General features: G+C 36.8%; 1 protein-coding gene across 2 annotated transcripts in view; it reads left to right on the top strand.

The window, feature by feature from the left end:
* The first annotated feature begins 6,204 nt into the window (after positions 1-6,204).
* Positions 6,205-15,361, top strand: part of LOC143255031 (uncharacterized) — a 29,334-nt gene continuing 20,177 nt past the window's right edge. Inside the window, exon 1 of one of the 2 annotated variants that reach the window (XM_076510045.1) lies at positions 6,205-7,132. In XM_076510045.1, coding sequence (XP_076366160.1) covers positions 6,673-7,132 — 460 coding nt within the window. In that variant the 5' untranslated portion in view covers positions 6,205-6,672. The remainder of the gene's footprint in view (positions 7,133-15,361) is intronic. The other variant, XM_076510043.1, reaches the window with a different exon arrangement.

The following is a 15,361-nucleotide window of genomic DNA, read 5'->3' as shown; positions in this document are numbered from 1 at the left end:
TTAAGTAGCCAACTTGAAGAGCTACACGTAGTTACTTCAAACACCAGAAACGTTGTAAAATAAAACATGTCAAACCTGCGTAGTTACGACTGGTACTATCAGTAAGCCAACTGTATGAAGAAATAATAAAGGATAAAAATATAAGAAATGTGTTACGTCACATATATCTCATCTATTGAAATTATTTTCATTCACATATAACAAGCGAACAAAGTTTGTTTGTTTTGAATTTCGCGTTAAGCTACTTGAGGGCTATCTGTGCTAACCGTCCCTAATTTAGCAGTGTAAGATTAGAGGGAAGGCAGGTAGTCATCACCACCCACCGCCGACTCTTGGGCTACTATTTTACCAACGAATAGTGGGATTGACCGTCACTTTATAACGCCCCCATGGCTTAAAGAGCAAGCATGTTTGGTGCGACAGGGATTCGAACCCGCGACCCTCGGATTACGAGTCAAACGCCTCAACAGGCTTGGCCATGCCGGACTTTTTTTTTTTTTTTGATCTACACAAGTTATCCCAAACATTAATTAACAATCTGATAACTTAATTAACGAAATACAGGGTGTGCTTACCTTAAAGTAATGTAACATTTGTGATAAAAGAAACGACTTTTTCTGTTATCATCTCTAACCACTAAAAATGTTGCATTGAGTGTAACATAATATTATCGTTTTTTTAATATTCATTTTTAAATTAGCCCAGGAAACTGAGTTGTTTAGAATTCTCTGTTTGACAATAATATAACTTTGAAATTAATGTGATATTTATAACAAGACACTAACATAAATATGAGAATAAGTAATATTAAAACAGTAATATTTATGAGTAAACTGATTCTCATAATGACATTCAGTATGAATGTTCATAAGGTTTAAGTGTCCTTGCTTTATTTTATAAGTACAAATTAATGCAACATGATGTAAAAATGAAACACAGAAATATTAATCACAAAACTTTTACTGTTTATCTTTCAGAGGCCATTTTATGAAGAAAAAAAAGACTCGTTGAAAATATGATGAGAACCTCATGATGATATATTGTTTATGAAAATTACTTTAAAATTAATGTGTTGTAAAATCATATACTTATAAATAACTTTTGTATTGGTTGTATTATTTTAATGAAATATAATCGGACAAGATGTAACACTTTTTACTGTAATGGTTGTATTGTTAATGAAATATATTCGGACGACAAGTAACATTTTCCACTGTAATTGTTATATTATTAATGAAATATATTCGAACAAGATGTAACGTTTTCTACTGTAATGGTTATATTATTAATGAAATATATTCGAACAAGATGTAACATTTTCCACTGTAATGGTTGTATTGAAAAATATATATGTAAAAACGGCTCGTTTGATATGAGAAAATATTTTACGTAGAGGAGCGAATAACGTTTCGACTTTCTTCGGTTATCGTCAGGTTCACTCGGAAGCTGACCACATGTTTGAAAGGGGTTGTGTAACTGACTGTCGAAATGTAGAGGGCGTGCTTAGATGTCTGAAAGATAATTTTATATTATTTATTTTGTTATTATTATTTATTATATTATTTTTAATATATCTATAAAAGTGTTCCTTCGTATTGGTTTATTTTGGGCTTGAGTTGTTGTATAAGTAAGGCTAATTTAATTTTGCGTTTGTTTATGTTTGTTTCTTTATTTAGTATTTGAGTGTTTTCCATGGTTATGTTGTATTTACTTAATTTGCAGTGTTCGAAAACGCCTGAAGGTCACTTTTCGTGTTCTTTGAATCTGGTTTTCATTTTTCTACTTGTTTCACCAATATAGAAGTCGTAGCAGTTATCACATTGTATTTTATAAGTAATGTTAGTGTGATGTTTGTCAGTGTAGTTTTTACGTAGTATAGACCTCAGTTTTGTTCCTGGTTTTTGAATAAATTTGGTATTAACTGGAATGTCATATTTTGTTACTAGTTTTGCCAAATGTTGGTTATTTTCTGCTGATGTCAGGAATATATGTTATGCAGCAGTATATGGTTTCGAGATTTTTTGATTCGTGGGATATATTTACTTTTGTTAGTTGATTTTGCTTTTTGTCTATGTGTGGAAGAAACTTATTGATGTTGATGAAGTATTGTTTTATAATGTTTAATTAGTCGTTAGTTTTATTTGACGAGCATAGTTCTACGGCAGTGTTTATTTGGTTTCTTAGTATGTTGAGTTTTTGTTTTGTTTCATGTGCTGAGTCCCAAGGAATGTATAGTCCAGTATGGGTGATTTTGTGGTGGATTTCTGTTTTAAATTTTGTATTGGTTTTTGTAATTTTGAGGTTAAAAATTGATATTTGATTGCTTTCTTCTTGTTCACATGTGAAGTTAATGTTGGGTTGTATAGAGTTAATGTGATTGAAAAAATTAAGTGTGTGTTCTGAAGATCTGAATCCCGCAACCGTGTCATCTACAGATCTGTACCAGTATGGTGGTGGATGTAATGCTGTGTTAATTGCTTGTGTTTCAACTTGTGTCATAAAAATATTGGCTAGAACTGGTGATACTGGATTGCTCATGCTCAGGCCATTTGTGGTTGTTGAACATGAAGTTTGTCTTCATTGTGGTGAATTCTATGAGGGTTGTTAATCGGTTGCTGGGAATGTCTATAGATGGGTCAGGGTCTCGGATATAGAGTTCTAGGACGATCTTACAGGCTTCAGCGGTTGGAACTTCTGTAAAGAGGGATATAACATCGAAACTGGCCATTAAGGCTTTATGATTAAGTTGATTTAGATTAGACTTGAAATTAAAAGAGTCTTTGATGAATGAGTTAGCTGATGTTACATATTTGGAGAATGCCCATGCTATGTATTTACCAAGATTGTAATTAAACGATTCATATGTGGACATTATTGGTCGTAATGGACAATCTGGTTTATGAGGTTTGGGGATGCCTTATATTTGTGGTGTGCGTAAGTCGGTTTTCCGTAGGTAAGAATAAAGTGTTTGTGAAATTGTGTTGGCGTTTTTCATTTGTAGTAGTAATTTGTTTAGTTGCGTCTCATGTGTCTTTGTTGGATTTGTGTGTATTGGTTTAAATTTGTTAGTGTCTGATAGGATGTTCTTCACTTTTCGGATGTATTCATTCGTGTTCATTATGACTATAGTATTATCTTTATCTGCTTTTAGAATTTTTATGTTTTTGTCTTGTTTTAGGTTTTTAATGGAAGTAATGTCTCTTTTTGTAAGATTGTTTTTTAGCTTTCTGTTTTGTGAAATTATGTTGATGGTTTTGTGAGAAAATTCTTTTAAAAATCGTTTAAGATGTTGTTTTTAGGTGTTTCTGGAAAATATATTTTTTTTATTTTTCCTGGGAAGTTTGGCTGTTGGATGTCACTAAAATTGTCTAAGTTGTCTTCTATCTGTTGGTTGGTTTTGGTTTTTTTCTTGTTTTTGTTTTCTGTAGAAAGTATCACAAGTCTCCTGGCTAGATCTTTTAAACATGTTTAGATTTCTAAGGTTGGAATGTACCTAGGTACCTAGGTGCTATTGCGAAGTTGAGTCCTTTGTTAAACAGATGTATCTCGTCTGTGTTTAATTGTCGGTCGGATCTGTTAATTATGAGGTTAGTCAACGGTTTGTCGTGGTGTCTTTTCTGCTATTTGCATCTTAGTTTTTCTAGTTTTATGTTGTGGCAGATCTTTTTGTCTCTGTCATTCCTAGTGTTCATTTGGTTTATGTTTCGTTGTATAAGTCCATAAATCTCTGATTTGATGCAGCATGCCAGTTGATGGTCTAGGCTCATTTTTTGTTTTTGTAAGTCATGTAGTTCTTTGTATTTCGTGTTCAACATGGCTTTAAGTAGTTTTTCCCTAAAATTTTGGATAATGTTTGTGTAGTTATTAACATTTTTTGATAGTTTTACCTTTACAAAGTTAAGGTTAGTTGTTCCTTTCTACATGTTGAATGAAATAGATGTCATTTCTTTTATTGATAATATTTTGGTTTAAATTTCTTAGTTTCTTAACCATCGTATGAGCGTGTACTGTTAATAGTGGTGTACGGTATGCTAGTTCAGACATAATGGTAACAGATAAGTACAAATAAACAAAGAAAACACAAAGACTTACACTTCTCGTGAACCTGACGATGACCGAAGAAGATCGAAACGTTGTTCGCTCCTCTACGTAAAATATTTTCTCAATCCAAACGGTCCGTTTTTACATATATATTTTTCTCGACATCACTAATTAATGGTTATATTGTTAATGAAATATATTTGAATAAAATGTAACATTTTCTACTGTAATGGTTATATTATTAATGAAATATATACGGACGAGAAGTAACATTTTCTACTGTAATGGTTGTGTTGTTAATGAAATATATTCGAACAAGATGTAACATTTTCCACTGTAATGGTTGTATTATTTCATTCAAGGTAGCCTCAGACAGTTTTGTATTTCACTGACTTTTCGCTATAATGCATTAAATGTATATGTATGCTGACTTAATGAAACTTTTGATTGTTTTTGTTTTTCGCACAAAGCTACTCGAAAGCTATCTGTGCTAGCCGTCCCTACTTTAGCAGTGCAAGACTGAGGAAAGGCAGCTAGTCATCATCACCCACCGCCAACTCTTGGGCTACTCTTTTACCAACGAATAGTGGAATTAACCATAACATTATAACGCCCCCACGGCTGAAAGAGCGAGTATGTTTGGCTCGAGGGGGATGCGAACCCGCGACCCTCAGAATACGAGTCACACGCCTTAACACGCTTGGCCATGCCGGGCCTCTTTTGGATTGTATTCAGAATGAAAGGAAATCATAGCGTTCTTTCTGGCATTAGAAACATTTTTTTTAAATTCCACTTTTAGATTACGAACAGAAGCAGGTTTTTTATTATTATTACTCGAAAAATGTCTCGTAACGTTGTGTTATTATATCTACATATTTAGTCTAAGTTTTATTTGAAAATGAACAAGCAAAATATGGGCTGGATATATATACATATATTGCAATTGAGAAAAGAAAACTCACATTTTGATTTGTATTTACCTTTAACACTATCTGTATGTTTATAGAAAACTTCACTCTAAACATGGTAATGCATATTGTACGTTACCTCATTAAAGAAATGCATTCTAACCTCCATATCACAAATATGCCTTTTACGTGCGTGACGTGTTAATGACGTAATGTTGCCAGGGTAACCGTCTTTGCCTGATTTACTTGAGTGAGTTTGTTTTATTAATTCAGATTTGTAGACAGATTTCCATTTGGTACTTTTGTTTGAAGTGTGGGTTTCGGCTGAAGGAGTGGTCATGCAATTTTTAGTTCAAATGGCTAAAACGACAACAATAATATAACTAGTTGTAACGCTTTGGTCAATTGGCGACTAGAACAACAATGTACCTAATAGTTTTCTTACTCTTTATTCAAATAGTGACCACAACAACAATGTATTTTGAAGTTTGCGGTGACTTCAAAGGCCTATAACGACACCAGCTGGCGTATATGGGCCAGTAATCTAGTAAGTTTTTCTCAGTCGCTCACTCAAATGCCCTCTAAGTACTAGTTTATCATCGTACGTTGACAGTCTATTCAGATTACGAACAACTACAAATATTCAATATACCTATCCTTGTATTAAGTCACACACAACAATATTCAATATACCTATCCTTGTATTAAGTCACACACAACAATATTTAATATACCTATCCTTTTAAGTCACACACAACAATATTGAATGTACCTATCCTTGTGTTAAGTCACACACAACAATATTCAATGTACCTATCCTTGTATTAAGTCACACACAACAATATACAATATATCTATCCTTGTATTAAGTCACACACAACAGTCACTATACTTAGTAAATCTTCTCTTTTCATGAACATTTTTCTTGGTGGAAAACCCACGTGACACAACTCACTCACGACTGTGCTAAAGTGAGTATTTCCAACACCACTACCCCCTCTAAGTTGTTGAATTATAATCTCGATATTTTGTTGCTGGTCCTCAGAGAGGCGTCTCTATCAGTCGATTTGACAGTATCACTGAAGCTCGTACTGTTTCTGTAGCAAACACTAATACCATCAACCTTCAAAAAGAACTATAAACATACGTCAGATCCACGATTAAAAACATGCTTATCTGTGATTGGTTTAATTTCCTATTAGTTTGACGTAAACCTCTACTCGCGGTATAAAATCCTCAATTTCACCCACTTTATTTTTCAAATTAACGTTAATACTATTCACACTGATTCTGAGTTCACATAAAACTTGTTCTATTCACTTCGTGCAGGACAACTTATAGCACCTCAAAAATGAAGGCATCGTAGTCTCGTTACCAGGCGCTTTCAAGGTCTGAACATCAGTATCACTAGTAGCCATTTACACGTCGCGTTTACGCAAGCTGCGCGCGGCGTTATCACTCAGAACTTCCTGTCAGCATATCGAGAGGCACGAGTTCGATCACGCGAAGTCGAGTTGAAACTGTGTTGTTAGATCCAACCGCAGAAACACGCCATGCAATAGATACTGAACGTCTTTGTCTCAGGGAATGTCAGAGGATAGGTTTCAGTGAGGAATTCACAGTTTAATGTGTTACAAGATCTAGGCTTAGTCAACAGTTTCTTCGTCTCGACAGGAAATCCAGCACAACTTGTCCAAAGAGCTTCTGTATTTTAAGGTTCCGTATGGACTGGGTCCGACTTGTAATCAAGAGAGAAGTGCCTATTCTATCTCCAAAGATCCCTGGGCGTCAGCAGGTCGGCAGCAAGAAATCGGAACGCATAGGGATGGAAAACAGCAACAAGGAGTCGTGTCTCTCGTTTACTTCCATCTTCAGCTGGACCACGGTGGTTATTACCGCCGCCGCAACAGTGTGTCTTTCTGTCGCCCTCCTCACAAATCACTGGGAGACCGTCACTTTCAGACGGAGTCAGGTACGCCATGCCGCTAACAACAGCCAGCACACGGTGATGTGGGTGAGTAGCCACGTGGCCCGTGTTAAAGCTGCACATCCCAGCGCCCCTCGAGACGTGGAAAAGATCGCCTCCTACTACAATCAACACGGGTGGAACTTCAGTTCCGACGGTCACATCTACCTCGTTCCCTTGCAAGGGGGGGTTTATTCAATCTGCACTGACTTATCAGGTAGAGTGAAACATATCAGCTTTTAACTTTCGACATGCTAATTTAAATAGTACTCAGACAAGCACAAATAATACACACCTACTTACATCGTGTGGATCAATTAACAGCAGGTAAATCAGGCTTAGCAATAACGTTCATAACTGGATGTTTGATTGTGATTTTAATTATTATTTGACAAACATGCTATCCAATATAATTCATATTAAAGTTACTGCTATTATCTATATGCTCTCCATTGTAGAAGTACAATAGTGATATCAATACGATAGTATAAGTTTTTATTTAAAATGTACTATATCGAGAACCTGTTTACATTCTGTACCTCTCTGGTGTCAATACAATAGTGTCAAGTTTCCATTGATGGCAAATTAACATAGAATTGGACAACAAAGTTGAGATATTTTTGAAGTCACAACTCATCTTATTAGTGCTATGAGCAATGGTGTTTATTTTCTTATAACAAAGCCACCTCGAGCAGTTCAGCATGGCCAGGTGGTTAAGGCACTCGACTCGTAATCCGAGGATTATGGGTTCGAATCCCGGTTACACCAAACATGCTCGTTTTACCACTATTCGTTGGTAAGAGAGTACCCCAAGAATTGGCGGTGAGTGTTAATGACTAGTTGCCCTCCCTCTAGTCTTACACTGTTAAATTAGGGATGGCTAGCGCAGATAGCCCTCGTATAGCTTTGGGCGAAATTCAAAACAGACAGACAGACACATTGGGCTACCTGTTGTGTCCACCGAGGAGAATCGAGCCCCTGATTAGCTTTGTAAATCCGGTGACTTACCGTTGCGGGGAACAGTGAGCTATTGATTTTATTTGTTTATAGTTAGCTAAACATAAAACATAAACTGTCTGTTTAATTATGAACAAAGCTGCTTGAGAGATATCGGCACTAGTTGCCCCTAATTTTGAAGCGATTGATAAGAGAGAAGGTAGCTAGTCTATGTCTCCCTCCGTCAACTCTTGTAATACTCTTTCACAAATTAATAGTGAGATTTATCGACACGTTATAATGCTCTTAAGGCTAAAAGGTTGAGATGTTCGACGACGGGTTTTTATCTCGCTTGACGCACAGATTGCAAATATAACGCTCTGACCATCACGCAATGTAAAGCTATAGAAAACTTTCATTGACACCTTATCTTTAAATAATCTAGTATATTGAACATATGAACGTTTATGGGTAGATTATAACTCGTGCAAAGAACAGCTAAAATAATTAAAAATTCGGCTCACGGTATAGTAGGATACAAACGAATATTAGTTTCTTCTACAATGAAACTTATAACGGTTTTAAATAAAATATTAGATAACTGAAAAGCTTGTAGAAAAATTGTAAAAGATGAAACGTTTAATATAAAAAACAGCATTTTTTCTTCGTCGTTTTATTCTCTTGCATTCTTATAATTTACAAGCAACTGAGTAGAAAGTACAAAAATACACTTTGGTAATGTGGTGATTTGTCTACACACATTCAACGTTACCCATATCTTCCATCTCTGTCCATGTGAATTGTTGTCTTCTTATTATTGAATAAAATCACCAACTTGGATGACGAGATAAAACCGTGTGATTAACAAGCCTACGTTAAGTTTATGTTAATTGTGTACGTGGATAAAATTAAACCTATTTTGCCATGATGGTTATCCTAAACTATAATGTTTCTCAGATAATAGATCAGTCCTAAGATGTTTACTCTAAACGATAATGTTTCTCAGACAAACAGATTAGCCCTAGGATAATTACCCTAAACAATAATGTTTCTCAGAAAAACAGACTAGCCCTAGGATAATTACCCTAAACAATAATGTTTCTCAGAAAACAGACTAGCCCTAGGATAATTACCCTAAATGATAATGTTTCTCAGACAAATGGACCAGCCCTAAAATGTTTATCCAAAACGTGAATGTTTCTCAGACAAATAGATCAGTCCTTAGATGTTTACTCTAAACGATAATGTTTCTCAGACAAATAGAATAGCACTAAGATAGTTACCCTAAACGATAATGTTTCTCAGACACAGACTAGTCCTAAACGTGTTGTTCTCATTATTGCTATCATTGTTAGAAAGTGAGTTCATCTGTTATGTTTATATTTCTACATGATTCGTGTGCACACTAACTGAAGCAGCGAGATATATTATGATACTTCCTTAATCTGCCCATACTAATATTTTTTGTTTTACGCAAGGTCACTTAACTTCTATATTAAACTTCAACATATTATTATATTTTGAAATTAAATAAATGTCATATGACTGTCCATAAATACCACAAAGCTTCTATGAGTTACCATTATAACAAGCACTCGTTTACTGTCGGGTATGCCCGACAACTGGGTAGATGGGTTAAGGTGTTCGACTCGTAATCTGAGGGTCGCTGATGCGAATTCCCGTCGCACCTAACACTCGCCATTTCAGTCGTGTGGGCATTATAATGTGATGGTCAATCCAACTATTCCTTGGTAAAAGAGTGGCCCGAGAGTTGGCAATGGATGGTGATGACTAGCTGCCTTCCCTCTAGTCTTAAACTGCTAAATTATGGACGGCTAGCGCAGATAGCCCTCGTGCAGCTTTGCGTGAAAGTAAAAACCAAACCAAACTAAAATGGACGTGTCGTGTATGTCACTGTCTATGCATGTATGTAGGTTAACCCTAACTCTAAACATTAAGCTAACAATACAAAATAATCATTTTAATAAATATATAAGGCAATGATAAAGTAAAAATAAGAAAAAATGCAAATCTTAAACATTTCAACCAATACTGCTTATGGTTTGTCTTGTTTTGAATTTAGAGTATAAGTACATGAGAGCTATCTGCGCTAGCTGTCCCTAATTTAGTGATGTAAGACCAGAGGGAAGGTAAGCTACTCATCACCATCCTCCGCCAACTCTTAGACTATACTTTTACCAACGAATAATGGGCTTGAGCTTCACAGTATAACGCCCTCACGGCTGAAAGGGCAAGCATGTTTTGTGTGACGGGGATTCGAACCCGCAACCCTCAGATTACGAGTCAAACGCCTTAGCCACCTGGCCATATTGGGCTGTCAGGTAAGCCTAAGACACACACCAAGTATTTAAAATTATTCTTTAAAATGTATATTTACTGTTTTTAAAAGATGAACTGCCTTGATCAGTACATGTGCTAAGTGACCAGGTCAAAGACTTTCTAGGGTTCACGTGGGTATAGCTACTATTGAGAGGGAAGGCAACTAATTAGCATAACTCACGGTCATAGGGGTCTTTTGGTAATTAAGTCAAGTAATGAAATTAATTGTTGCTCTTATAAACTACCGAAGTTGAAAGTGAAAACAAACAAATACAGAAGTTGAGTGCGGTATATTAATAAAAGTATGGCGTCATTACACGTCTTTATATGCTATTTGTCAACTTCTAGTCATGACAGCCGTGCTGTTTGATAATATTCCTGGAGCATAGTTTCCATCATAAAAAAGCTCTTTCGAAAAGCTGCCGTATCAAATCACAACATTTCACCCTGCATTCTTTCCATTAGCAGTTTAGTATACGAATATTAGTGCTTCACAGCATCTGTTTTAATGGTCTGAACGCAAAGAAATTCTGGGCCAGTATGTGTTTATAAGGAATAATAGAGATATCCATTTCATTCTACAGCTGATTGAGGTATGTGACGGTTGAAAGGATATACGCATGTACACGTGACTTATATCGGATTTTCAGACAGAGATCCTTTGTGATTATATTACTTGTAACAGCTATGCAGCTTTTCCCTCTATTCTTTGTATTTATAGAATCTTACCTGTTACAAAAGTTCACAAGTTACCTACATTATGGAGTACAATGTTTTACATGACCATTTCGAGATGGTTCTGGTGTCTCAAGATCATCCATATTCCCTTTTATCCCCTATGCCTTTATATATATATTAAGTCTTGGAAATTATAAAACCTTCATCTGAAAATATCCTCACAACATAAGCTTTTGAATATTTTGCAGTAGAAAAAACTGTCATATATTCTTCCAAGCGATCACTTTCCAATGGCACCACATTATTGGCCCAGCATGGCCTGATGGCTAGGGCGCTCGACGCGTAATCCGAGGGCTCGCGGGGGTTCGAATCCTCCTCACACCAAATATGCTGGCCCTCTCAGCCGTGGGAGCATTATAATGTGACGGTCAATCCCACTATTCGTTGGTAAAAAAAGTAGCCCAAGAGTTGGCGGTGGGTGGTGATGACTAGCTGCCTTAACTCTAGTCGTTCATTGCTAAATTAGCGACGGCTAACGCAGATAGCCCTTGTGTAATTTTGCGCGAAATTCAAACCAAACCAGGCTCAGCATAGCTTGGTGGTTAAGGTGCTCGAATGGTAATCTGAGGATCGCGAGTTCACATCCACATCACACCAAATCGTGTAGCTTTGCGCGAAACTAACAAAAAACAAACATCACGCAATGTACCAAACAATAAACAATATAGTTCTGATACATTCTATTTTGCTCGGATGTGTTTGTTAAGTGAATTGATCAGTTAAATGTTCAAAATATCTTTCATATAACGAACTCGACTTCCTATAAAATAATGAACATCGCACATTATGCACGTGAAATGATTAAAAGTACTTATATACGGGTTTAGAAACCGAAAAAATGGTTAATTTTTTTCCCTTTAAAATATAAGATTAGCGATATTCCTTTCTACCTTTACTATTCGTATATTTAAAACTAAAATAAATTATTCTTAGAATTGTGATCTGTAATATCTCAGCGGCCTGAGGACTGACACCACTAAAAACCGTGTATCGATACCTGTGGTGGGTTCAACACATATGCTGTTTGTTTGTTTTGATTTTAGCACAAAGCTACATGAGGGCTATCTGCACCAGCCGTTCCTAATTTATCAATGTAAGACTAGAGGTACAAGAGCTAGTCATCACCTCTCACCGCCATATCTTGGACTACTCTTATACCAACAAATAGTGGGATACACCGTCACATTAAACGACCCCATGGTTGAAAAGGCAGGCATATTTGTTGTAATGTGGATGTGGATTTGAACCCGTGACCCTCAGATTACGAGCCGAGCGCCCTTACCACTTGTTCATACTGGGCCAACAACACATTTTACTTATTGATGTAGTTTTGCACTCAACAGTAAGTAAACAAACAAACCTAACAGCTAAATTAAAATTGTATATAACTTTTGGTGGTTAATTCATTGTAGTCATATCGAGCGCATTTATGGATACGAGAAAATGTGTTTACAGCGATTTCACTTGGTAGCAGGTATTGAAATTGACCCTAGCAACAAGCAATTTCTTTAAACTATTCATGATAAAAAGCATAAACTTCATTCCAGTAAGTCTGAGTGTTTCTGAGCACATGGCAGTTCATTCGTAAATAATTCTTTCCTTATTCAGGAGTGTTATGAACCAATGCGAGATCTGGCATGGCCACGTGGTTAAGGCACCTTGTAATCCGAGGGTCGCGGAATCGATACCCGGTCGCACCAAAATGCTTGCCCTTTCAGCCGTGGGGCGTTATAATGTGACGGTAAATCCCACTACTCGCTGGTAAGAGAGTAGCCGGAGAGTTGGCGGTGGGTGGTGACGACTAGCTGCCTTCCCTCTAGTCTTACACTGATAAATTAGGGACGGCTAGCCCAGATAGCCCTCGTGTGGCTTTGCGCGAAATTCAAAAACAAAGAAACAACAAATGTGACTGATCAGAGTCTTATAGTGGGTCAGCTGTAAGTCTGTTTTTGTTTTTGAATTTCGCGCAAAGCTACTCGAGGACTATCTGCGTTAGCCGTCCCTAATTTAGCAGTGTAAGAAGAGAGGGAAGGCAGCTAGTCATCACTACCCACCGCCAACCCTTGGGCTACTCTTTTACCATCGAATAGTGGGAATGACCGTCACATTATAACGCCCCACGGCTGAAAGGGCGAGCATGTTTGGCGCAACGGGGATGCGAACCCGTGATCCTCGGATTATGAGTCACACGCCTTAACACGCTTGGCCATGCCGGGCCTTGTAAGTCTCCAGATTTACATTGCTAAAATTATAGGTTTGATTCTCTGCGATGAATGGAATGCAGATAACCAATGGTGTATCTTTTTTTAAAATAGAGTTCTTTGGTGCGTCAGCTATAAGTCAACGGATTTACAAAGCTAAAATTCTGGGTTCCAGTCCTTGCGGTGAACAGATTTCAAATAACCAACAGTGTAGCTTTGCGTAGAAACAAGAACAATATCTACTTATATCAGAAATGTAAGTAAAATAAACAACCATCAGATTTAAATCTGATGTTTTAACAATGTTAAAATTATGGGTTCGATTCCCCTCAGTGGACTCAACATACGCCCCAATGTGGCTTTACTTTGAGACAGAAGCACACACAACAGAAGAGCAGAGAGGAAACGTTGGACTGCATTGGTTACTTTTCGCTTGATGACAAGAAATACGAAAACAGAAACTGCGTTTTATATTTTTGTAATAGAAGAAATAAGTTTTGAGAACTTATTTCTCGCAGCGTATACTAAATACAGCGTCATTAGTTGTATATACGAGCCAAATAACATACGTCATTGACTCCGTATTCGTGGGTCTGTTCCTTACATGAAGGAATACACAGGACCTAAAACAAGTGCTTAATATTCTAATGGTTTCTACATTAAAATTACTAAAATAAGTGTTATAGAAAAGTACTGCATAATAGAAAGCTAGGAAAGAAAACAACATTGATTTTGCTTAGATAACTATGCACGTTGCATGACAATTGTTCATTATATTGTATTAAGCGTATTTTCAGAAAATTCTGTTTTGTTGTCTTTTTTTAACTGAAACGCGATCTGAAAATTAATGAAGAAATTAGAAATAATAATTACAAAAACGAACTGACGAACATTAATCTCCATTGGTAGGGCAGAGGTAAGTTTACGGACTTCAAACGCTCAAATCGGAGGTTCGATTCGCTGCAGTAGACTCTGAAAGGAACAACGTGTATGTTTTCCGTGTAGTCTATTTGATTTTAGTAATATTTTTTCAACTGAATGGTGAAAGGAGGTTTTATCAAGAACCTTATAAAATCGAGAACATTCGTTGTCAAAAAAAATGAGCCATTTTAAATACAATATAATCCTTTGAATCTAAAATAAATTTGAAATTCCATCTAATAATATTCTTTATTATGGGGCACGATGGGTTTTCTTCTTCTCTCTTTCTTTCCTTTTTCCTTTAAAGGTAGTGGTGGGGGTACATGGATGACAAAATATCGCGAATTGTAGAGTTTTAGGCTAAGCGTAAATTTTACAGTTTCTTTAGAAAGGAACTTATAAAATTTGTAGTGAAGTTAAGCCCAATGTTATACAACGGGTTATTTGTGCTCTGCCCACGACAGGTATCGAAACTCGGTTTCTATCGTTGGTACAAATTTACAGTGCTAAAATCAGGGGCTCAATTTCTCTCGGTACACTCGGCATACAGCGCGATGTGGCTTTGCTATAAGAAAACATACACACACTCTATCGTTGGGCCCGGCATGGCTTGGTGGTTAAGGCGCTTGACTCGTAATATGAAAGTCCGGGTTTAAACCCCCATCGCACAAAACATGCTCACCCTTTCAGCCATGGGAGCATTATAATGTGACGGTAAACTCCACGATTCGTTAGTAAAAGAGTAGCCCAAAAGTTGACGGTTGGTGGTGATGACTAGCTGCCTCTTCCCTTTAGTCTTACGCTGCTAAATTAGGGATGGCTAACGCAGATAGCCCTCGAGTAGCTTTGCCGAATCCCCCCAGTGGCTCGGCGGTATGTCTGCGGACTTACAACGCTAAAAACCAGGTTTCGATACCCGTGGTGAGCAGAGCACAGATAGCCCATTGTGTAGCTTTGTTCTTAATTCAAAAACAAACAAACAAACAAGCTTTGCCGAAATTAAAAAACAAATAAAACAAATTCTATCGATTGCTCTGATCGGGGCCTGAGTAAATGCGGGTTACTCTGGCCCTCATGTAGTAATTATTAATATGCTAAACAGTTCAGACAAACAAAGAAAAGGAAGGAGTAAGAGGTCAAGTGCACTTGACCCCTGGGTACACACATGTATACCCAAAAAACGAGAGAGAGAGAGAAAGAGATAAACTCTATTGTTGTAAGTCTGTAAACATATTGCTGTGCCACTGGAGGAGGAAGCAAAGTTGAAAGTGGTTCGAATCTTGATACACAAATACAGAACGACTAAAGAA

Source organism: Tachypleus tridentatus, chromosome 7 (genome assembly GCF_004210375.1).
Source record: "Tachypleus tridentatus isolate NWPU-2018 chromosome 7, ASM421037v1, whole genome shotgun sequence".
In the NCBI taxonomy this organism is placed as follows: Eukaryota; Metazoa; Arthropoda; class Merostomata; order Xiphosura; family Limulidae; genus Tachypleus; species Tachypleus tridentatus.
This window is presented reverse-complemented; position numbering and strand designations above follow the sequence as displayed.